Genomic DNA, 24,808 nt, shown 5'->3' with positions numbered 1-24,808 from the left:
CTCAGTTTAAGAGAGATGTGGGCCTGTTGGAACGCATCCAGAGGAGGGCCACAAAAATGATCCAAGGGGTGGAACAGCTTCCCTGCAAGGAGAGGATGAGAGGGCTGGGGCTTTTCAGCTTTGAGAAGAGAAGGTTTTGGAGAGACCAGAGAGTGGCCTTTAATTATCTGAAGAGGTCTGTAAGAAGGAAGGTGACAGACTCTTTAGGAGGGTCTGTTGTAACAGGACGGAGGGAAACTGTTTCAAAGCAAAAGAGCGGAGATTTAGGTTGGACATAAGGAAGTGGTTTTTTAACATTAAGGGTGGTGAGACAAGGGAAGTGATTGCCCGGAGAAGTGGAAGCCCTGTCCCCAGGGACAATCAAGGCCAGGCTGGACAGGGCTCTGTTTATTGCAGGGGAGTTGGACTAGACGACCTTTCGCGTTCCCTCCAAACTTAAAATGTTTTATGCTACTTTCCATACTGTTGGGGTTAACTACTACTGTTTTTCAACTTTTTGAGTCTCACAAATCTCCTTTAGGGATAGCATATTCTCTATGAGTCCAATTAAAGTTTTTGTTGGTAAAACACTGTTTGAGGAATACAAAAGATGAAAAAGCATAGGAAAAAAATGGGAAATAACAAGCTAATTAAAAAGGAAAGAAGACAGGCTTCAAACCACTGGAACTGAAAAGGTTGGTTTTGGCTGCTGCTTTTTCTTGGCTTTTGCTACAGTAAAGATTAATAGCTTTGATAATTTAGCACAGTATAACTTGTAATGTCTAATATTCAAAGGCTGAAATATACCAGATCTTGCTCTTCTGACTTTTGGCGTGTGAAATTTTAAATGTGTTCTGAAAGAGGAAATGACTTGAACTGTGGTGTCTTAGGTTGACCTGGTAAAGGCTTTGATGTAGCTGGGGGTTTATTTTATTGTAAGTTTGCTAAACTGTTTCTTTTTTTATTAATTTTTTTAAATTGCCTTAAATTTATCTGAACTGTGTTTGAAGTTGCGAAGGCATCAGAAATTGTCCGTGAGTGAAAACGTCGATATTCAGAATGAACTTCTGTCTGTTCCATTTTCAATGAGACCAATTATGACTGCTGAGAAGATGAAAACTTTAGGAGTGTTTTGTTTCTTTATATTATTATATTATTTATTATATTATATATATATTATTATAATGTATATATATTATATTTATTATAATTATATTGATTATATTATTAATTCTTTATATTATGTTTTGGTTGGTTGGTTTCCCCAATATATATAATCATCATAGTATCATAGTCTCGTGTGGGTTGGAAGGGACCTTAGAGATCATCGAGTCTAACCCCTGGGATTTGAGCCCTCTGTGTAGCAGAGCGGTACTTCTACCACTTGCGCCACAGGGGGATTCGAACCTAGGCCCCAGTGTTGCAAAGCGGCATTCCTACCACTGCGCCACCGGGGCACACTATATATATATTTTGATGCAGATATATATGATAGTGCTTCAGATACTTCCTTTGCAAGCTTACCTCTGATTGCTTTATGCATACTATTAAAGTCAATGACCAAAGGTGAACTCCAATTTAGGATGCCAGTTCTAACATGGTGGTTGCTGCAACACTGTGTTTATGCTGGCACGAGCAGTTCCCTTTCCTGGCCACCTGCTTTCTCTCTGTCCTGCTATGAGTTGTTAGTCTTCTGTGGTCCGCCTAAAAAACAATGGTCACATAACAATTCATGTTAGAAAACTTCATCAACATTATTTTAGAGCATTTTTGTCTGTGTTGTTTTTGAAAAGGTTCACACTTCTATATGTGAATGTGGGGGAACTTCTGATGTAAGACCTGTGACTTTCGTGGAACACGAGCAATTGCCTGACTGGGTCGAGGTCGGTGACAAAATAGTGGTCAGCGAGCTTGGAAAAAAAAAACAAAAAAACTGAAGTCCTGATGCATTTTGCTTTATCCATTCTCTGGTTCCTGTTGCATTATTCTGACCTTGAGAAAACGCTTTGAACTACAAAAATACTGTTCTTGTAAAATTAGCGTCTTTTAATGAGCAACAACAACAAAGCTTTCTTAAGAGGACCAGATGAGCAAATGGCTTCAAGCTGTAACTGTTTTCACAAAGAAACCTTTGGATCTCTTTTTGGTCCTTACTTGGTAAGCTGCAGCGGTCCTTCAAATAAAAACACCAATTGCAAGACATACATAGAGCAGCAGTTCGCTTTCTGCAATTGGGAACGGGCAGCGTCTGGAAAATAAATGAATGTCAAACACCTGAGTGACAGTTACAGTAGAATTGTCTTTGTGTCTATTTGGTGAATTCCTCAACACACACTGCCGTTATTTTAATTCAGAACGACAGTGATTTTTCATGGAAGTGCAGAAGTATTTGGAGGAGGGAGGTTAATATGCCTTACTTTTCACATATAAAATTTAATCTTATAGCCATACTCAGTTTAAAATAATTTTTTTCAAATAAACCCCCCTGTATTTCCCGGTTGGGAAAAGAGGGAGTAGGGAGCCGAGTGTGAGAGATAAGAGAAACCGTTTGAGGAAAGAAAAGAAGCGAGCAAAGACTGTCTGCTACAGGATAAAATTCTCTTTGTGCACCCTTCCAACACGCACTGCTGCTGAGAATTATTGCAGGTTACATTTTTGTTATTAATATCAGCAGCTGCAAGCTGAGTGGAAAGCAAGATTAGAAACATTCTTGTTTGGAGCATGTAGTTAAGGCTCTTGGTTCTCTTAATTGTAGCAAAGAAGTCAGTTCTCTGTCTTCATGGTCTCAGTTAAGGCCTGTGCCCACGCTGTGTAGGGATGAAGCAAACTTGTCCTTGCTGTAGCAACTGTAGGAATGTCAGCGTTGTCTGTACAAATCCTTGCCCCATATTCGAGCTTCAAGCAGTTGTAAAAGTTTTATATTATTTTCTGCTGTCAGGCGCTGATAGAGGTTTTCATTTAGTAGATGAAATAATGAGTACTATTGGCAGAAAATATAACCAAGAAAATGTTGTGTAATTATTTTGGAAGTGTAGAGTATTGTTACTTTGCTTTAATTTTTCTAACATTTATATGATGCATTTATTTGGCACAGTTAGATACCAACAAGTGAAAACAATCCTGATGAATTTTAGCTTTATTCATCTGTAATCGAGTCATCGCATTTCTTCCACATGCAGTTGGACCATTTTTTACTGCTGGCTTTGTATGTTGTTAAGTCAATAATAAGTTCAACTTATTTCAGTGGGAAGAGTAGAACTTCAGTAATCTATAATAACAGCATTGAAACACAGGGGCAGAAAGAATGCCTGTCTACGCAAGAGCAAGGAGGAAATGTTTTTGCACTTCTGACTGCCATACCTGAAAGGTACACATCCCTTTTGGTCAATAAAGTCCCTGTCAGTGTGTATGTTTAGAGTCAAGTTGGTGCTATGGACAAAGACACAAAACCATCTTAGCTCTGCGGTGTGCTACGTAGAGAGAAGAGATAGCGCCTGAGGGCAGAAATTGTTTTATGTTCCATGGGAAGAAACCTGTTCAGCTTTCACCCTCAAAACTCCTACAGTGATTTTGTTGTGAGTGGGTTGTGTGTGTGTTTGCATGGGTCGTGGTTTTTTGGGGTCGTTTTATTATTTTGTGTTGTTTTGGGTTTTTTTTGGTTGGTTAGTTTGTTTGTTTTTTAATGGTAATATATAGCCTAAAGAACTAGCACCACCATCCATTTATGCTACTTTCTTCCAATTTTATGCATTGTTAGAGATGGCCAAAAGTGTTGCCAATAACTACTAGTATAATCTGTTGGAAGTGGTAGGACAAGCAGGAGAAAACAATGTAGATGAATGGTTGCCAAAAGCTGTTAACGGGAAAAACTACACAGAAGTAATTGAGTCTGTGTAATCTTATCTACGGACGGTTCTGCAATCTCTGCAAGGCCTCTGGCAAGCTACTACAGTGAAAATTGTTTGCAAAAAAACCCAAATAATTTGCATGCTAATAGTATCAAAGTGATGGCATGTCTTTTGGAGCTAAACCTAATTTTCTACTTGCCATAAGCCTGTAAGTGGGCCTTGAAAAACACACTGTGCAGTCCTAGACATGAGCAGTGAATGCTCTCGCATCAAGCTAGACTGCTACCAAATGCGTGATGAAATTGGTATAAAATAATAAATCCATAAGATTTATAAAGGTATACCCCTTTGTTTCTGCTTCATGTATTTCCTTTCTTAGTTCAAAAGAAGGAAATAAATGCTGTTGTACCACAGCTGGAAATTAAGATAGAAAGAGGAAGAAAAGATAGCGTGTGGAACTACAAATTTGACATTTATATAATATGTCTCCATTTATGTGAATAATTATGTGAGTCTGAAGAATGAAAAGTGAAAGGAAACTGACCTGCACTTTGTTTTCTGTATTATGTTTTGGGGTGGTATAATGAATATTGTGCATCTTTTCATGGTTATCTGTCTGCTCGGGGAGGTCTTCCAATAGGCCTGTAAGCATATTTTTTTCTGCAGATGAAAGGATTTCAGTTGATCCTTATGTGTGCTGCTGCATTTCTTAGGGCAAGCTTTTTGTAGCTCTGCATTTTTGTGATGCTGCCCACTATGAGCCAGCAGTACGCTGTGGTGGTCACACAGATTTCAAAGAATAAGTGCAGCGATGGTAATTCTGTAAGCACTGCATTATAGCAGTTATGCCAGCATTCACAGGATAGTAGCATTAGTGTTTTAAATTCGTTAAATTTTGTTTATTGTAAAATACAGCAACTGATGGATCTGACAAGTTTGGTAATGTACCAGGTGATTTTAGTGTATGTAAATGAACAAGTGTGTTGTTGTCTTAATAAGCCTGAATAAACAGTGCAGTGAGGTATGTAGGCAGCTGAGCAGAGCTGGTGCTTCTACACCATAGAAGCTGTCTCAGGGAGGATTGATCTTTCCATTTCCTTTCTCAACTGTTTGGGGAATATGCAACTGCTGATGTTTGGTTCTTGGTTAAAAGTAGCAGTAGGGAGCAAGGAATTTTAATGTTGTGAAATGGTTCTACGCAGTGTTCAGTACATTTTTTTCTCTGAACGTTTTTTTTTTCACTTTCATTCCTTACCCACATAATTATTAGGAGGAGGTAGACATTCCTACCCATACAGGTGTGAACTGCTGTGCAATACCATCCAAGCAGTCCAGCCCAAAAATTAGCAGAAGTCCCTACAGAAATTAGAAGAGAGCTTGAGTTGGTTAGGAGGATTGCTGAATTGCCCTGAATTTGTCTCTTTGCAAGTTTGGAGGTAGCTTGCTTTCAGGACTAAAATAATTTGGTGCACAGAAAACATTCAAGTTAGAATAATGTGCCTGTTAATAAGAAAAGTCTGTCTGTCCAAAGCTTATGTGAGAAATAAGCGATTCTGTAGCTCCAGTTGGGGCTATTGGATTTTTTTTTTGACAGTGTAATACAGCAATTCAAATTAGGGATGCTTGGAAAGAGTTGAGTATTTTCCAACTTGTGTTTTTGGCTATACCTTGGGCTAAAAGAACCAAAACTTGCCTGAGGGAATGGAATACTTTGAGCTGTATCTTTGTCTCTAAAAAGAACAAGAAATAGCAAAATACTCCATGTCTGAGAGTGCTAGCCTCAAGAAAGTAGGGAGTGCTACCATAACAGGAAGAGGGTGGGGTTTTTTTTTGTGTGTGTGTTGTTTTTTTTTTTGTTGTTGTTGTTGATGATGGGTTTTTTTGTTTGGTTGGGGTGTTTTTTTTTGTTTTTTTTTTTTTTTCAAGAAAATTGACATTTGCACTCCTGCTTTCAGTAGAGAGTAAGGATACATACATTTATATTTGTATCTTCAACTTCTGTGTTGCAATGTTTTAGCATTTTTGCAAGCTAATGTAATCAGCTTGAATTTTTTTTACTCAGGAACTGCAGATTAGCAGAGAATTCATGAAATATATTTGTGCATGTGTTTCAATGTACATGCAATGATGTCAGTAACTCTCTTCTATCCCACTTGTACGTAGACACATGTTGACTTAAGCTAACAAGCAAGCGCTTAAAGTAAAAGCCTCTGTATTTTCTTGGTGAATTAAAAGCGGTCAGGTGACTGAAGTTCAAAATACCCTTATTTTTCTACTTTTTAATTTAATTTTATTTTTTTTTTACCCTTCTGCTGTGTGATTGAAACGGGAAGCGTCTGGGACTCAGCAAGGGTGACATTTATTCTTGGGAGAGTGGGAAAAGGTTAAAAGTAGAAACAGCTGACGAGGCAGGACGGATGGCTCTGTAAAGAAAGCAGGAGGAAGAGAAACGTGAACATCTGCTAAAGCTGTACCACTGACTCTTGGCTACGTTGCAGTTCCTTTGGAATTCATTCTTCAAAAGATGTCACCGCTATCAGTGAGAAACACAACACGGACCAGTGCATTCTCTTTCAGGGATTGTAATGAAGGCAACAAGCAGGCTGTGCAAAGTTTTAGGGTTGTTATTTTCCCTTTGGTTGGTTGGTTTATTTTGTATCTTTTTTGGTGGGATTGTTGTTTTTTTTAGTTGTTGTTGTTGTTGTTTTTTTTCCTTAATAGTTTTTCTTTCTCATCAGATAGGGATTTTCTAAAGAGCTACTGGAGTGCACTGCAAATATATTTTATGTCTGTCAGTTGGTCTTTCTCTAAAAATCTTTGGCGTATTTGAAATTCAGTGTTCCACTGAATTACCTGGGCAGTTTCCAGCAATTGGTATCAGAGGTTTGAATGCCAGCAGAAAAAAATAGAGGGAGGATCACTTACTCAGGATTAAAAGGGGACAACAGTAACTGATTTTAAAACAGGCTTCTGTATTTCTGTCAAGATTTACAGTAGACGACAGTAATCTTGTATCCTTAGACTGTACAGCCTACAAAATGCTGTTTATTGAATTACAGTAACATTAGGAAGACTCAGTGTTATTTTGTTAGCAAAGAAAATACAGAATGCTTGCTTTTCTGTGAAATTGATATTTTAGAAGGAATTGTGTTTAATTCTCTGTGCTGGGCCATGTACTATCATTTGTTTTTCATGCACCAATTGTTTGTAGGTTGTGATGCTGAATAAGAAAATAAATCAAACATCCAAAAACAATCACAAGCATGACTGAAGGACAAATGTGCCTTGAGTCGGGAGGAAGATAGACAGCAGTAGTCCTCTCACTTCAGTAGCAGTTTGGTTTTTGAATTCAGTACACAACTCAGACCTCGGCCTTTGGGGACATGTTAATTGCCGTGTATCTGTTAGAGTCAATACCAGCTACCGAGATGAGGTAAAGCCTCTGAAGAAGCTGTGTTAGTTGAGGCAATGGGTGGCCCTTCCTGCCTGAACCGTGAGAGATATATGTGCTGGTGCGGGCAAAATCCAGCTGCTGGAATATACCTCTGGTGAACCAAATACATGTTCTTCACACCATACTGTGCATCTCCATGTAGGTCTACACACTCAAGGTGGAATAAAAATTGGGCAAATCTGCACTGATTTGTTCTAATGCATAGAGAAAATATGAATTCATTCATCAGTTGTTGCTTTCCTGAAATAATATTTTTTTCCCCATATTTTTTCCCCCGGCAGTTCGAGTTAATTCAATAGCAAAATAAAATACACTGCATCGGATATAAAAATGACACAAAACTGGATCGCCTTTTTGCTGTTCTTCCTCTCAGTTACTTTGGTGAGTTTCATCACACTTTGTTTTTTAAATCGTTATCAGTGTGAGTAACCGTGTACGGAGTACTGTAGGAATTGGTATTATCTAAGATATAATGGTTTATTCAAATACTGCAGAACACAATTAGAATCTGTCATATGTCTTGGTTTTATTTCTTGTACTGAAGGAGCAGTAATAGCAATTGCCGTGCTGAACCAAGCATTTCTTTAGCTGGCCAGTTTATGGTAACAGATGACACGTGACATATAAGTAGTATCAAGTAGTTTCATGGGATAGTGGGGGAGCCTTATCCGCTCAGATTCAGAGGAAATCCCTGGAACTTTTAATTTCACCACTTGTATGAAAAGGTTACAGTATTCCTATCTGCAAGTGTTTTTTTTCCATGAAGCTCAGTCAATTCAGGTAAAATTTGCTACTTTTTAAAACAATGTAGTTCAAGATGCACTTCTGCGTGTGGCATGCTTTATTTTGAAAAACTACCACTGTGGTTTTAATATCATTGCAATATTGTTCTCTGTTCTGGACGTGGGCTGCATTTACAAGATGGTGGATGAACAAGCAAGCTCTAAGCAAGTCAAAAGCTTCAGGCGTATGGGCAGGTTCTTCATGAAGGATCATTTTGTTTCTGATCTAAATGCCTCTTAGAATGATACAAATACTGTATATTTTACTGTGTGTTGAAAACATTATCTATACACTTCTGATTGTTTCCATGCTGCCTATGTGTTTTTTTAATTTTTATTTATGAATCTTGCAGATATTTATTTTTTCATGGTCCATCATGTGATATTTGCTAAGATTCAGTAATAAGAAGAATTCTTAAGTTAGACAGGAAAACACAATGTCAGATTATCAGTAGTAAGATCTGAAGATTGGTTCACTTCAGTGAAGTTCTATTTTAAATAAAGTATTCTAAGGTATTGGAATTTTGTTATCAGTTGTTATGCAAGTCATGGTTTCAAAATCGGTTGTAAAAAGGTGATTTGCTTTAAAAAAAAAAAAAAAGTCTTTTTTCTCCTAGTTATTTGCCACCGCTATTCCATCTGAAGGCCATCAGAATATGACAGAGGACTCTGGTCAACTGAGCGTTACACGGAATAAGATCATGACGGCGCAGTATGAATGCTACCAGAAAATTATGCAAGATCCTGTTCATAGGAAAGAAGGTAGGGTTTACTTTCTCATAAGGTGTTCCAAAGGGAAGCGCCAAGCATATGATTAAAGTAATCCAAGTTCCTGACCCTTTTTTTTATATTTATATTTATATTTTTTTTATATTTATATTTATATTCAAGTATTGCCACCGAGACATGACTTCTTTCAGACTCTTGGTACAGTTTTTTAGACGCAACATTAAAGTAATATGATGTCTACCACCTAACTACTGTACTGCATCTTGTATAGCATCAATCTTTTATTTCAAATAAGAAAATGTTGAAGGGATATACTGATTTTAAAAATTGAGTCGGTTTCTGCCTTAAAATATCTGAAAATATTAAGTGGTTCCAGATGAGAAAAGGCAATTGCACTCTTTTACAATACTTTTTTTGTTTGTTTGTTTGCGTTCTGAGATGTTTCTTTGAAGAAAACAAATATCTGGAGGCCAGAAATGGATATGAGAGTGCTTATGTAGAAGCTCAGGTACAGGCCAGGGCACCACAATTTAAGAACAGCATGGACAAATTGCATAGTCTCCACATCAGAAGTAGAGGAAGTACGGTGTTTGAGCCTTTGAGATGGGTTGAAGAGCAGGGAGGATGTGGTATAATTTCTCGAAGAGAAAACTGAAGGAAGATACAGAAAATATTTTTCCAATCTGTGGTCAGTCATTCTGCGTGTGTTCTGGGAAAGAAATTCATTATAAAACCCCAGCTCTTTCTCAAAGGAAGTTTATTTTAGGTGTTCTGAAAGAGATCTTGGAGAGCGCAGTGAGAGGCTGAAACAGGCTCTAGAGGGACACTGCAACATCCCTGTTCTCAAATGTACAGAGAAATGTCTGCAGGCTCATCTCTGAGGAAGAGAAACCATGGCTGCTTCCTGAATAGGCTTTCTGATATCTTCGAGGATACCACTCAGTTTTCAAACACATCTATAGCTGAAGTACACATCCAAAATCTAAATAAATTCAGCGAAATGGTCTTTGCAAAATCACGGAACCACAAAATGGCTGGGATTGGAAGGGACCTTAAAGATCATCAACCTCCTGTCAGGACAGATGAAATGTAAAGTTCTTTGTTGTGTATTTTTTGGTTTGAATTGGTTTACTTCTCTTTGCCCAGAGAACATTACCCTACCGTGCCTTAGATCTAATGTGTTTTGTGAACTGCAGGAATAGCTAATGTCAATAAGAATGATAATGGATATTTCTGAGAAATATACCTGTAAGGAAGTGGTTTTACAACATGAAATACTAATTAGCTCCTGCTAAATTTTAAGTTTCCATTTTTATCTTTACAAAGTCATCTCCCATGTAAATGAGCAACTTACCTTTCCTGGTGTTATACCTTAACTTTTGAAAGGCTACTTTGAAGGAAGAGTTGCCATTTTATTGGCAGTTGTCCACTTGTGTCTAGGTCCTTACTGTAACAGGACATGGGACGGCTGGTTGTGCTGGAGCGATGTTGCTGCAGGAACTGTATCGGTACAGCATTGTCCCGACTACTTCCAAGATTTCAATCCATCAGGTAAGTGTGTATGTGGGCTTTCTACATAAGGATATTGCTAAAAGAAATGATCTTTTGTGTGCTTGATGCCTACTCTTTGCTTTACTCAAGTCGGTAATGCATCTGAATTTCAGCAACTCCACATCCATTATTTGCACTTAGCTTTGTTACAGGAAAGTTCTAAGGTTTTTTACTTTTCTGAAAGTAGCCATGGTAGAATTCTATAGATTAGGAAATACAAATTTAATTTAGATGACCATTCTTTGCTATTGGTGATGAGATTTACCTTCTGAGAGGAAAGCAGATATGTAATTTATTTACTTTTTTAACCTTAGTTTGGCAGCTGAAGTTAACAAGTGTTTCTCCCACAAGCGAGTCTTTTCCAGTAAGCTGAACTTGGCAACTGTGTGAGCATGTGCAAAATGTCACAGACTGACACTCTTGTCTGCTTCTGCCACATTTGCTATTTCCCGTGGTCTTTTGGTGGCCATTTAGTATGTGAATTAACCATTATGCAGTCCTGGAAATTCTCCAGTCTGGTTCTAGAGCAGTTTCTCTATTGATGTTTTCCTGCCTGTTCAATTTACAGTGGTAGAATGTTAGACTTCTGTTTATATCTTGGATGTTAAAGTAGCCATTTAAATATCCTCATCACTTCATCTGGTAGTTCTCTAACAGTTGGATATATTTTGATAGCAATTTGTGGAAGAGGAATGTATGTGTTTTCTTAAGAAAAAACACACATAATTGGTTGCCCATGCCAAGCAAAAGCAACGGCCTCAGGTTTCTCAGAACTCCAAGTAACAGTCAACGTCTCTCTAGTCATATTAATAAAGCTGTCATTCATTTGCCAATCTTTTTTTGTGAAACACGAGGATCAGGAAGTAGAGCTTCGCTGCTGACTGTTGTGTTTTTGCCTTGTTTTTTCTGTTTTTCTTTTCCACTACTCTGACTGCCTGTAGAAAAAGTTACAAAGATCTGCGATTCAAGCGGGAACTGGTTTAGACACCCAGAAAGCAACAGGACGTGGACGAACTACACCCAGTGTAATATCTATACACGTGAAAAAGTGAAGGTAGGAAAGGAATAAATGCACATCACCGGTCTCAAAAAATGATCTGCGAAACATTAAAAACGCACAGATAGTGTCTCATCTAATAACATTTCTTTAAAGTTTTACATATAATTTGTTTATATGATTTCACAAGTCAATTTATGTATCCGTTCAAACATTTAATTTGAGTAATAGGTTCAGAGGACATGTACCATGTGGAGTACGTGAGCCTGTGCATGCAGGCTATTATACTTTCTTATGCAATCTGGACAACTATGCTTTATCGTGGTCATGTAGGGTTCAACCTAAAGATGTTCATTTTCTTCGGCATAAAATGATTTTTGTAATAAAAAACAAAAACAAAAAAGGTCTATTTATGAGGCAGACTCCATCATTGAAAGCAGAATGTTGTTATTGGTAGAAATTAAGTTATTAATTCAAATAAGTGATGATAACATCTTGTATATATGACTAACATTACTTCACCCGTTCTTCATTATTTTGCTCTCTACCTAGCTTTTCATAATACTATAGTTTGGCTGCAGGTTTATTTGTTAGTTCCACTTAGTCTTTGCTATTTTGGAGCCATTGTATATTTTATTTGTATCCTTCAAACGAAAGCTCGATTCTAGGAAAGTATCCTTATAAGAGACAAAATTATAGGAGCAAAAAGTACATACCTTCATATGTGTAGCAGATTAATTTATTTTCTTTAAGAGACACACGATAGACAAATCTAACCTCAGATGGGAGCGCACTAAGCACAGTTGCAAAAATGACCTGATTTTGTATAACTACTCAGAGAAAACATAGTGTATATTTAAAAACCTATTGTCTTAACATCTAAGAGAATTTTTGTGTTTTAAATGAATCTGGTTTTACCCATCAGAGATGTTAGTAAGATAGCAATTTGCAGGATTCTCAGTTGACTCATCGTTTTCAGTCAACTTTTTGTGTTCTTAATCCTCATTACAGTTATTTTGTGGGTAGATGTAGAAGTATGTTCATTCTTAATAATTCTGTATCACATGCTATTGGTTTTATTCTTCTATTGCAGACTGCTCTGAATTTATATTATTTGGCCATCATAGGACACGGTCTTTCAATCGCCTCACTTCTGATTTCTCTTGGCATATTCTTTTACTTTAAGTAAGTATATTTAAAATTCTTTCCCAAATATTGTTGTTTGCAGCAACACTAGTTCCAATGCTTTAGAAACACGGGCCTTTCAAATAAATTGGATGGAGCAACAAGGTGAAAAACAAAAAACTCTATATGGGTTTGGCATTGAATACGCTTTTACAATAAAATCTTAGGTTTCTGTCTTCAGAAACCTAGCATTCCCGATCTGCAAATTAAAAATTGTAGCAGATGTTGGAAATGGGGAAAATGGCAGATAGAAAACACAACCAACTACTAAACAAGCATGTTTTAGAAGGTGGAGGAGTGTTGCTTGCTTGCTTGCTTGTTTGTTTGTTTTTAGTAATATCTTAAGGTGTGGATATGTCAAGAGTGGGTCATGCTGAAGATTAAACGGAAACTAAAGTACTGATGGTATGTAAGTCACATACATTTTATAGACATGTGGCATATAAATCACATTACGAAGGATAGAGCCACATAATGTAGTAGTGAGGAAAATAAAGCAAAGAGCAACATTAGGAATGGCAACTAGGACAATAATTTTCCTTTTTCATCATATTATTCTGGTGAGAGCTCTGTTCTACCCACTTTCTAGCAGTTACAGTGTATCTTGCAAGCAATCAAGTACTGCATTGCCACCATAAACAATTTCAAAACGTGAAGCGTAGCGCATGCATCTTTAAATGTTATGTATGCTTCAAACTTTGCTCACTTTTCTGTGTTTGTAAGTTGACGAGGCTTAGTAGAAAGCTGAAACCAGTATCACCTCAGGGTTGCCACGTGAGCAGAGCTGAGGCCAAGCACAGCGCTGTCAGCGATGAGCCGTTCTCTACCAAATGCTGCATTGCGCAGCATGGGCTCTCCTCGTTAACTCTCTGTTAATTGTTTCTGTTTCGTTTCTCCTTGTAAAAGATGGATCCTTTTCACAATCTTATCGGTTTCTCATCACTGTACTCTTACATTTCACTCCTTTTTTTTTTTTTCTTTTTTTTTTTTTTTTTTCGCCTTATACGTAAATATGAGTAGCACAGATATCAGTCATGGTGAGGCTATTTTAGGTTTTACTTTTCTCTTGTTCTGGACTTGGAGTTCATTTGGTTGTAGATATCTGCTAAAAAAACGTGGTGGTTTTTTTGTTTGATCTGGCCGAAGGTAGCGTTTCCAATTTAGGGATGCATTAGTTGCCTGAGTTCTGGAATACCGTGGCAATAAATTTCTTATAGAGCGTTCCAGGTTTATAGCTCCTCCTTTCAAAACATATGTAATGTGATTTGTTGGCTTTTCCTGACTTCTTTCTCTATTTCCAAATTCACTTTCCCTCCACAAAATTAATATTATAGATAACCCCAAGTCCCCTTAGGTTTTATTTTGCATTAAAAAATGCAACGCTTTTATTGTGAACCTCACAATGAAGTTTGACAGATAAAAAAAAAAATCTCAGACGGTAGAAAAAAAAATTGCATTGTAACGAATGTGTAAGGCAAAAGGAAAAGGTTTTTTTTGTGTTACAAAAGCAAACCAAGCCCATTTTATGTTAACCTGTGGCTCTTGCTACAGAAAGGGGTTTGCTTCACTGCCATTATAACTACATTTCATTTGTTGTATCCTCCAGGAATATTTTTTTCTCCCTTTAGTAGAAGGATCCTCTGTCCACAGAGAAGCACGTGGTATTAATCTAGACTGTAGACCGCAACTTCTAGACTGCGGTTATGTTGGGATAAAAAAGGAATTTACAGAATTTAAAGGAAACTAAAGAAAGTTCTCTACAGTTGTTCTCTTGGGATGTGCAGTTCCACTGAAGTATTTTTAGTTCTAGAAGGATATTTAAGGATCTAGATTAAAACCAGGATGTATTATGTATCAACCGAAGCTTGTGTGATTAGTCATAGCTTCTGAACAGGTGGCCTTTATTTATTTATTTATTTATCCCTGTATTGTGCATGGAAGCCTTTGCATTTATTCCCTTAGATTGTTTCCAGTAACTGTAAGTTTAATCACAGAAGTGGGATGTTTTTTTCATAGGAAAAATGACAGGTTGCTTGTTTTTTGTTTTGTTTTGTTTTTCCAACATTTTTCAGCTTTTTCAAGTATCAATTGCTTGATTGTGACTGTTGTGTTTTTTTTCAAGTTGTGTGCACTTTATTTTCAATTGGAATTTTTTCCTTCAGAAAACTGTATCATTGGAAATAGCAGTTCAGTTTGTGACCTGTGCTCATGTGTTTTAAGCTTTAAATATGTTTTTAAATGGTTATAGGCTCGGAACTCCAGTCTTTCTCCAAGAGAAATCATCAGTGAAGACTGGAGTAGTGATTAGCAGTGGCTCTCCTTTCTCATTCTGTTACATAATCAAAATTGTAATTAAGTTTCATATATAACTTCATATATAAGTTCTATGGTTATTTTCATAAAGAAAGAAAAATGAGTAAACAGAAAACATTAAAGAGCAGAGCATCAAGAGAAAGGAAATACAGGAGAAGCTGTTGATGAAGCATGGCTCAGTGATCTGACAGCACTTGCAAAGGTTAGGAACACTGAACTTAGTCTGGACAAAAACTGGATATGGTAGATGGGAAGATACTGGGTTCCTAAATAACTTTCAGTTAACATAAGAGTAAAGGCTAATTCCCGTCAGGTGTATACGTGGATCTCACTTCTTGGGTGTATATAAGGATCTACTTTTTTTCTTTCAATAGAACATTGAAAATGAAATGTTAATTTTTTTATTCTGGAACTGATTTTTCCATTGTGCCCAAGACATACAGAAGTGAACTTATACATACATAATTATAATAGATAAAAGTACATAATTTAACAGGACATTTTTGTTGTCGCTTTTTGTTTTGTACCACGCAGGGTAAAACATTCAATGGTAGGTCATCTGAATGCTCTCAGATCGTCATTATGAGAGATGATTAAAGGACATTATGTCACTAAGAAAAACAGCCAGAAGAAGGAAATAGGAAGGGTAACAGAAAAGGGAGGGGTGGGGAACACAAGGAAGAAATCCTTGTATTACCAAAAGCACATTTAATTTTTAAATGTCAGCAGTCTTGCCATCTTGTTTCTTGTCCGGCAATCCTTTTAGTGCTTTTCTGCATGGGTGGAGGTGGGTGTGGATGGGTGTGTTTGAATATTCAACAGGAACAGCTGCCGGATGACCCCGGGAGATGGCCCTGTTAGCTGTACGTGCTTTTCCTTGCCTCCTCGCTGAATCTTAACAATAAGCAGACGGGTTTCCAGAGTTCTTCAGGACTTGTTTATACAAAACTGTTAGCTGAAATCCTGCACCGCTTTCCTTCTTTCTATGTGAACCATCTAGGAAAAAAGTTCAGAGGAATATATATATATTCAAAGAACATAAAAACTAAGCATATTTTGATAGTTGAAGCTTTGCATTGTTGGCATTAAAAGAGAAAGTATTTTTAAAAGCCTAACAAAATATACTTTTTCATTTAATTCTTACCTATATGTGAATTTTTGTTAGTCAGATAAAGGTCAGATAGCGGAAGATCACTTAGGATCGGAGCTGATCTGAGTGCCACGCCATACGGCACCAGTGGTTTCTAGAATGTTTTCTGTGACCTATATTTGGTGACAGGAATCTGAAAAAGTCTTAGGGCTGCAAGGCATGACTTGCAGAAACTTCAGTCTGTCCATCTGCAGTATTACATTATGCAAACCTGGTAGCTTAGTCCATGTATCTTTGTGATGTTTCATACTTGTCGCTCGTGAGAGTTCGAGGTAACGCAGCCATGGATTGTAATCTTGAAAGCCACTGATTTTTGAGTCTCTTTTAGTGAGGTCATCGGTTTTCTTTTTTTTGTCTATCATATTCTCAGCAGACATCAATGTTCTCCTCTAGACTTTGCAACTGTTTAATTTCTGAGCCTCTCTTTCAAAATATAAAGCTCTTCTTATTGTTCCCCTCTCCCCTCAGAATAAAAAAATGATTTGCCACAGTTTATACTTCGTTCTAGCCCAAAGGTTAGAAAAGTGGAATTCTTTTTTCCCGTGTAACAATTCAAAGGTGTCCACCGTGTAACAATTCAGAGGTGTCCACCGCTGACCTCATCAGTGTATGTCTGATATCCATTAACATTGAAGAGCGTTTGCATATGAAAGCGAGTCTTCTCCCTCCGGTTAGCTAGTTCATTTTGGGAATCAGCTGTACTGCACAGCATTGGCTATAACACAGACGGGAGGGGCAGTTAAAAAGTACAGTCTCTTTGAAGGCTGCTGTAGATGCTTTTTCTGAAGAAACCTTAGAGCATTTCCCCAAAGCGTCTGCTGTACTGCAGCCTCTGTCACTTCACTTTGCCTTTGGGAGGGCTCGCTCGGTAACACAAGCACACAGTGGGCTCTGTTCCCAACCACTGTCCCTGGCGTGCCGTATAACTGATCAAATCAGCTTGCTCATATGTGCTATGAGCTCCCTGTCCTAACTAATTTTTTTTTTAAACCTATCATCTGCTTTTATAACTCGAAAGGTGTTATTTGCTCTTTTGGGACATTTTGACATTGTTTCAATATACTTTTAGTCTGGTCCACATAGGCTGCTTATTTTATTTAGGGTTTGTTTGAAACAATCAGTTTCTTTGGAAAAGCTGGATGAATGGCGCTCCTATTTCTTGCAATGACACTATGTTAGATCTGCTTTTGTGTAATATTGAGTGATGAGAAAGCAGAAATCTACTATTCCCATGCTCACTGTTGGGTATAATTTAGAATCACAGAGTCAGAGAACCCTTAGAGTAGGAAGGAAACTCTGAAGACCATCTAGTCGGGCTCCCCTGCAGCCAGATCCAGTTGCCTAGAGAGCAATCCAGCCTCGCCTGGAGGCTCTCCAGGGTTGGGGCATCAACTGCCTCTCCACCTTCACTGTAAGGCTTTTTCCTTACATCCAACCTAAATCTACCAGACTCTTTGAGTCTGAAATCATTTCCTCTTGTTCTGTCACAACAGACTCTACTAAAGAGTCCGTCCCCTTCTTTCCCTTAGCTCCCCTTTACTCTGCACTGGCAGGTGAAGCGGCTGGCTATTGCAAGCCCACCAAGATGCCTCAGCACTGCAGTATTACTGCGTTTAGGGAGGAATTCTGACTTAGAGGCATTCGGTCATAATCCCGCAGGTGGCAGCCTCACTCCAGTAGCTCCTCAGACAAGCACTTACATTGAATGTTTGGACCTGCGGTTTCTTTTGTACTGAGCAGGAATATTAGCTGGGATTGCAGTAGTGCATCATCAGTAGGTTAATAATAACCTGTCTCATGATGGTATGATTGAGTATTATTATTATATTTCTTAATAGTCTTTTGATATATATTTCAGTCTTAAACTTTATTGCAGTCTACAAAGGAAATGTGGAAAAGAAACATTTGCATATTGCATTTTATAACTGTTTCATATACTTTTTAAAACTTGATTATGCAGAAGCCGAGGTGACTTTTTTCCTCTTTTACTTAGTTGGGTATTTCTCCAGCTATAGGATTAAGGAACAAAAGTGACTAAGAATGTCAGTAAAATAGAGTTGTCCTCCAAAAATCTAGGCAGACGTAAGTTGAAACATAGGCTGGCACAACTTCCTCAAGCTCGGGTGTGACTGTGATTTGGAAGAAACTAACAAAAGCAGAATTGCTTAGCGTTAGCAAAACATGTTACATTACCTGTTTCCAGATTATTTTTAGGTAACCGCTGCAATGCGAGCTCTTTGTCGTAGATGTATTTCAACTGTATATACTCGTTTACCTCTTGTTGTCCAATAAACTGGAGATTAAGGGAATGTATTAACTTTCACATGGTTCTATTCCATTTGGACTGGAGTTGAAGAGAGGGTTGATGTCAGAGTACATAATAAAAAGCTCTAGTATTTCAAAATGTTAGAGTTGTCCCCGATTACGCGTAGCTGTCCCCTTGTGTATTCATTTGTTCTTGTTTCTCTTTTTTAGGAGCTTGAGTTGCCAAAGGATTACCCTACATAAAAATCTCTTTTTCTCTTTTGTTTGCAACTCTGTCGTAACAATAATTTCACTGACCGCAATTGCCAACAATCAGGAGTTAGTTGCAGCTAATCCAGTAAGTGAAAGTATATCTGGCCACTTTGTTGATTTGTATATGAAAAATTTCAGCAATGTAGAAGGGATAAATGAAACATCGGTAGTTGATGAAACGTTGTATACAGCAAGGTCAAAATGTTCAGTTATAATGTATCCACGTTACGTATTACAGCAAATGTCAAACAGTGATTTGGGCACTTCATATTTGAGGTTTTGAAATAAAAAAGCAGCCTCACAGACACAGCGTACTGAAGCGCTCTTCCAGATTTGTGCAGATGACTAGCGTGCTGAAACAGCTGCAAGAAAGTAGCCTGTTTTAGATGATGGCAGGGAGATTGAGATGGCTGAAGTTTGGTAGTACATTTTGGCTCTCTCAGGAACTTTTCTAGGGCTTTTGCTTTCCACCTTGAGTTCTTTGTGTCTCTTTCTTGTCGCGTTAAGTGTGAATCGGTAGCCTCTCCCGCGGGGTTAGGAGTTGAAATGCACATACAGATCCCTAAATATGGCTTTATTTTTAAATAGACATGTTAGATCAATTTTTATACTGTGACAGGGTACAAACACTCAACTCCAATAGCTTCTGTAAAAAAGATCGATTCTCTCTTCTGTGAAAGCTCATAAAAATACTGAAAAACAGGCTTGACATAGCTGCTAATTATCGTTAATATGCAAATTAATTAGCAGAACACAGTAAAACATTATCAAGTTGCTTATTTGGTTTAAGCTAGTGGACAGAGGAAGGGTGACAGATGTCATCAGCTTGGGTTTGTGCAAGGCCTCGGATGTGGTCCCTCACCTGACCTGTAGAAATATGAATTTTGAAGGGTGGACAATTAGATGGATAAATACTTGGTCACAGCCATAGGGCTGTGGTCATCAGCTCTAAGTCCAGATGGAGGCAGGCAACAAGTTGTTTATGTGAGAGTCACGTGGAGAAGGACCCGGAGGTCCTGGCACATGAAAAGATTGACGTGAGCCATCGACGCACCATTGCAGCTCTGAAGGCCAACAGCATCCCGGACCGCATTGGAAGAGGGGCGGCAGCAGGGTGAAAGAGGTGACAGTTCTAACCGCCTCTACTTTGTCTACGTGAAATCTCATGTGGAGTACTGCATCCAGGTCCGGGGCTACAGAGCACTTGTTCTTCCTTAGCTCAGAGGAGACAGAGCTCTGGGGTGACCTCATTGTGGCTTTCCAGTACTTGAAAGGATATTTTTGATGGGATGGTGGCTGACTTATTCCACAGGCAGACTGTGACAGGACAAGGGGAAGTGGCTTTAAACTAGAGACAATAGATTTAGATGATATATTCGGAGGACATCTTTCTGCATGGGGCCGGCAAAGCAATGGCGCAGGTTGCCCAGAGAAGCTGCGGCTGCCCCATCCCTGGCGGTGTTCAAGGCCAGGTAGAATAGGGCCTCAGCAGCCTGAGCTGGCAGGCATCGATTGTGCCCACGGCCTAGGGGTTGGATCTCAATGATAATTAAGGTCCTTTTCCACCCCAATTGATCAAACATTTTGATTTCCAAAGAAGAAAGGATCCACTGTGTCCAAAACAGCACTTTATTTCTTATTTACAATCTCAGGTTTTTTGCTTTTACAATAAACTCTTACGTACTGTTGCAATTGAAGAATGCCAGAATATTTTGAGTGAGCCTAATATTTGCCTTAAAAAATGCTTATGACTAGAACCTGCCGTACAAACTGTACCCCCGGGGCTAGGTTTACATTGGAAATACTGTAAGGAAATTGAGAATGTTTATCATTCTCTATGTTGTGACTGGTATAACTGCCAGAGAATTTGCTTTTTAGAAGCATGTTTTTTCATGCATCTGCTAATTCGAGGACTCTGTTTTAACTGGAATGATCAAATGGGTCGCTATTTGTGACAAAAGGAAATACTATCATTCCCGCTTCCTGCCATCATGCTAGAGGATGTTCGCTTCTTATGTTCACTGAGTAAAAATAGATTGGCTATCAAATATGGAAGTTTAATTCTGTAAAAGAAAATACTTTTTCCAAGTACTTTTGTGTGAGATTTTTGCAACTGAAGAATTTATATCGTACTGTGCTATCTTTTCTACAGGTTAGCTGCAAAGTGTCAACGTTTATCTACCTGTACCTAATGGGTTGCAACTACTTCTGGATGCTGTGCGAAGGCATTTACCTGCACACCCTTATCGTGGTGGCCGTTTTTGCTGAGAAACAGCACTTGATGTGGTATTATCTTCTCGGCTGGGGTATGCAATTTCACTCTCTGTATTTTCAGGCCAATGCTCTCTTTAACTCCTTTTCTCAAGCAATCGAACAGCAGTCCCATCGCTTCTCTGAGGCGGTGGATTTGAACAATGACAACATGCCTTTCTTCTTTGTCTGTCATATTTTAACAGGCCTAGGAATATTGATGTAGGAACTAGAACATACCCCTATCTTCGCTGAAAGAGAGATTACGTGTTTCTGTGGTCAGGAAGCGACTCCTCCTTTGTATAGAGAAAATAGTCTCTTATTTTAAAAAGACATTAAGAAGTAATTATTCATTGTTCCTCATCTGAAGATGTTTATTCAGGAGTGAATGTTTGTTTTTAGAGAAGTCTCTCCACGTCTAGGGCAGAGGGTCAAAACCCAATCGGAGATGGCTAAGAACTTATTTTTCCAGCGGTTCCATTTGACCCGTATTGTTCACTCTGCAAATACAGAGCAGTTGTAGCTAATAATCTAAAGTAATATCCAGATTAGAACTGGCACGCCCAGCCTGGCGGTTTCAGATACCGTAGTAAGGTGTGAGTGACAACTTTTCCTTCAGGCACGTTCAGCTACGGCGTGACTTGGTGCCCGTGTCTCTGGCCGTACCGCAGTGGACACATCAGAGTCCAGGTTGAGAGCTAACTTGTGCTCAGTGCTTTCTAAAATATAGGCATTACCAGGGTGTGAAGCACCTCGAATAACTATTTAATATTTTAAAGTTTGTATGTGCCAGTTTAATTTTTTATTTGTTTGTGCGAGGAATATTGTTTTATGGATACTCAAAAATGGGAGGAACTCAATTAATGTTGCTAGTCATTGTGTTATTTATATGCAGTTACAGACATATATGTAGTTATTTTACCATTTAGCCTTAATGCAGATCTCAGCCTGCAAACCATCTGCATTAACATTGGTTGTTACCTTCTAAACCATTATAAATGTTACTTTACCATTTCTTCCTGTATGTCAGTATCGATTTTTGGATAGGAGAGAGTGGGAATAAGGTTTCATACACCCCTCTAAAATAAATATGGGAAAAAAGAAATGGGACCTATCCTTTTTTCGCTCCACGCTTACAGATAACTTGGAAGACTTGAAGGATCTCTGCGGAAGATGCAGGTTTATTTAGCTGTTTACATGTTAGCTAATAGGTTTACATGTTAAGAAACTGCTTTCTATTCACAGGTTTTCCACTGATCCCCGCTTGCATACATGCCGTCGCTAGAAGCTTGTATTATAATGACAAGTAAGTAGTATCTAAATTTGCTTTGCAAAATGTATATGTTTAGTTTAAGGAGAAGAAAAAGGAATAGAACAGGTAAGAAAGTACCTAATGTTTTTCTCTCCTTGCTTCTTTTCTCCAGCTGTTGGATTAGCTCTGATACTCATCTTCTCTACATCATCCACGGCCCTATTTGTGCCGCTCTATTGGTAAGCATTGTTCAAATAATTTGTCTTAGTTTTTACAGTTATTCTTGGTGATATATAAAGCAGGGAAGAGCTTAAAACTAACAGTCCCTCATTTACAGGATTCTCATTTAATCCATTAAGTGTCCCAAGCACATGAGATACCTTTGTGTTGACCTTTTTACTATTTCATACATTTTTGCTACTCAAGAAAGTTCTGAAAATGTTCAAAAGATTGAGTTGAATTGAAGACATTCAGTCAGTGGTTAATTTCTACATAGGAGTAAGGACATAAGGTCATAATTATTATTATTATTATTATTTTATATCTAAAATAGATGTACTTACCTTAACAAAAACTCAAAGCCGATCTGGCAAAGATATCAAGCATGTGTAACAACTTCCCTTATCACTGTCAGTTTGTGCAAGGAAATTAAGGATGATAACGTGAAGTAATCTTTGGAAACATTATGGGTTCTGATCCATATGAACTTTCTCTACTTTTAAAGTGTTTTTGGATATTCATGGGGCACTTGTGTGCATACAGAAATCACTCAGAAGACTCTTCCTTAAATCCCACGGTTCTTGAGGTTCAGTTTCAGTCACAGTGAAACTGACCGATGAGCATGTATTTTTGAGAACATTTTGACAGTGTGACACATCTGAGATCCTTTGCCTCAGGAAGCCAGAGGCCATCCCCATGAAAGTATTGAGATCCGTGGCCCTTGGCACGTTCCTGATATTGTCCCTGATTATCCCTCGGTCTGTTAGGTAGTGTGTATGAGTGTAGCCTTAAAGACAGGATAGCTAGTAGTTCAATTTTTACAGTTAAAACCAGAGATAAATTCTGTCCAATTTTATTCTTTCCAATTTCCATAAAAAAACAAATTTTGGTTTCTCAGGAAGCAATGTTTATTTGCTTACTCGAATGGCACCATATTTCACTTTTTATTGTAATGTGGGCTTATCACTTCTTTCGTGTAGGTGTCCCTTCACGGATTGAAGTCTTTAGAAAAGCTCTGTAAAGCTAAGATATAACCGCTTAAGCAGACCTGTATTATGAGAACAGCCCAGCTGTTACTGATGCCCAGCAGTGGCATCAGTAAAATCATACTGAAACAGTGCTAAAACTCATACTTATTGAGATGCTCATTAAAGATCAGTCCGAAAGGTCAAGTCTTCTTTCTGCTCATAGCAACACTAAGAATGTCTTTGGATTTTATTAGGTGCACATTAATGTGCTGCGCGTTATCGCTTTTGGCAGAATCCCTATCCGTCGCCTTTGCAATTTAGAAATAAGTATACCTTTGATTTATGTATATTTTTCACATAGTATGTTTCTGTTGCCTCAATGCGATCAGCAGCTGGATTTGAAAACCAGGAAAGAGTAGCAGATTAGACATGGCTATACATCTTGTCTGTGATGTTTGCGATGCGGCAGTACTGTACTTTTTGCTTGGATGTTAAAAACAAAACAAAAAAATGAATACACTGATTTAGAAAAGACAGGCCAGAGATAAAGACAGAAGATGAAAAGCGTGCATTTGGAGTTGGCAAACAGAACCCTCATTTGCTTCCCAGCCTGCTTGCCAGATACAATTTTCACACTTCACTAAATGTGACCTGCTTTAGTAGAAGTTTAAGTAACAATATTAAACTGCAAATTAGATATCGAGGGAAAAGACAAGGTTTCTATTTGCAGGCGGAAGATCTCAAAGGGCACAAAGAGAATCGTCAAGGGGGCGCTGGGAAGAATTGGCAAAAGTCATTGGGGATTAGGCCTGTACCTCTCGTACATTGCTGAAAATCCTACAATTACATAATGTTAGCAGCTTAACTGCTGGTCCCTGCTATTATGTAACTGAGGCCAGATCCCTGCCAAATAATCTGCAGATGGGATCAGACCTACGGGAGGGGAGATTCAGTCTGGACATTAGGAAGTATTACTACTCAGAAAGGGTGGTCAGGCACTGGAATGGACTGTCCAGGGAGGTGGTGGAGTCACTGACCCTGGGGGTGTTCAAGGAAAGACTGGATGTTGTGTTGAGGTTTAGTGGGAGCTATTAGTAATAGGAGAACAGTTGGACTGGATGATCTTTTAGGTCTTTTCCAACCTTGGTGATTTTACGATTCTAATTGCACATGTTTGCCAAAGTAACCACAATTAAGGAAATAGAATGGGAATTAAGCAGTAGAGAGCAATGTTTGTTATAAGATCAAGTTTCTAGATGACACCAGGCTGAGCGGTGCAGTTAACCTGCTAGAAAGTAGGCGTGCTAACCACAGGGACCTTGTTAGGCTTGAGTGGCTGGTCTTTGCCACCCTTGTGAAATTCAGCACGGCCAGGAGCGTGGTGCCGCACCTGAGTCAGGGTCATCTGAAGCGCAACTAAAGGTCAGGTGCAGAATGGCTCCGGATCAGTTTCGAGGAGAAGCATTTTCGAGTGTCACTTGATGAAAGATTAAGCTTGAGCTGGCAATGTGCACTTACAGTCCAGAAGGCTGACCGTATCCAGGACTGCATCGAGGGAAGCATGACCAGCAGGGTGCAAGAGGTGCTTCTGCCCCTCTACTCCAGTCTCGTGGG

The 24,808-nt window shown here is 38.5% G+C and overlaps 1 protein-coding gene and 1 long non-coding RNA gene across 9 annotated transcripts in view; one reads left to right on the top strand and one right to left on the bottom strand.

The window, feature by feature from the left end:
• The window catches only part of CALCRL (calcitonin receptor like receptor), a 58,503-nt gene that overhangs the window by 24,614 nt on the left and 9,081 nt on the right, over nucleotides 1-24,808 (top strand). For 4 of the 7 annotated variants that reach the window (XM_085553592.1, XM_085553590.1, XM_085553591.1 and 1 more), the window contains 9 exons: nucleotides 7,563-7,662; nucleotides 8,681-8,825; nucleotides 10,233-10,343; nucleotides 11,285-11,397; nucleotides 12,434-12,525; nucleotides 18,464-18,590; nucleotides 20,658-20,811; nucleotides 22,001-22,061; nucleotides 22,180-22,246. In XM_085553592.1, the coding sequence (XP_085409718.1) occupies nucleotides 7,612-7,662; nucleotides 8,681-8,825; nucleotides 10,233-10,343; nucleotides 11,285-11,397; nucleotides 12,434-12,525; nucleotides 18,464-18,590; nucleotides 20,658-20,811; nucleotides 22,001-22,061; nucleotides 22,180-22,246 (921 nt within the window). In that variant the 5' untranslated portion in view covers nucleotides 7,563-7,611. Of the gene's footprint in view, nucleotides 1-7,562; nucleotides 7,663-8,665; nucleotides 8,826-10,232; nucleotides 10,344-11,284; nucleotides 11,398-12,433; nucleotides 12,526-18,463; nucleotides 18,591-20,657; nucleotides 20,812-22,000; nucleotides 22,062-22,179; nucleotides 22,247-24,808 lie in introns of all 7 variants that reach the window. The other 3 variants (XM_085553594.1, XM_085553597.1, XM_085553596.1) reach the window with 2 other exon arrangements.
• LOC107316438 (uncharacterized) overlaps nucleotides 11,776-24,808 on the bottom strand; it is a 99,167-nt gene continuing 86,134 nt past the window's right edge. The window contains exon 3 of one of the 2 annotated variants that reach the window (XR_014948406.1): nucleotides 11,776-15,834. This is a non-coding gene — a long non-coding RNA (uncharacterized LOC107316438). The remainder of the gene's footprint in view (nucleotides 15,835-24,808) is intronic. The other variant, XR_014948407.1, reaches the window with a different exon arrangement.

The sequence above is a fragment of the Coturnix japonica genome, chromosome 7, assembly GCF_054131305.1.
Source record: "Coturnix japonica strain WE chromosome 7, WE-NBRP24, whole genome shotgun sequence".
Lineage (NCBI taxonomy): Eukaryota > Metazoa > Chordata > Aves > Galliformes > Phasianidae > Coturnix > Coturnix japonica.
Note: the sequence above shows the minus strand (reverse complement) of the source record. Positions and strands in the feature narration are given on the sequence as shown.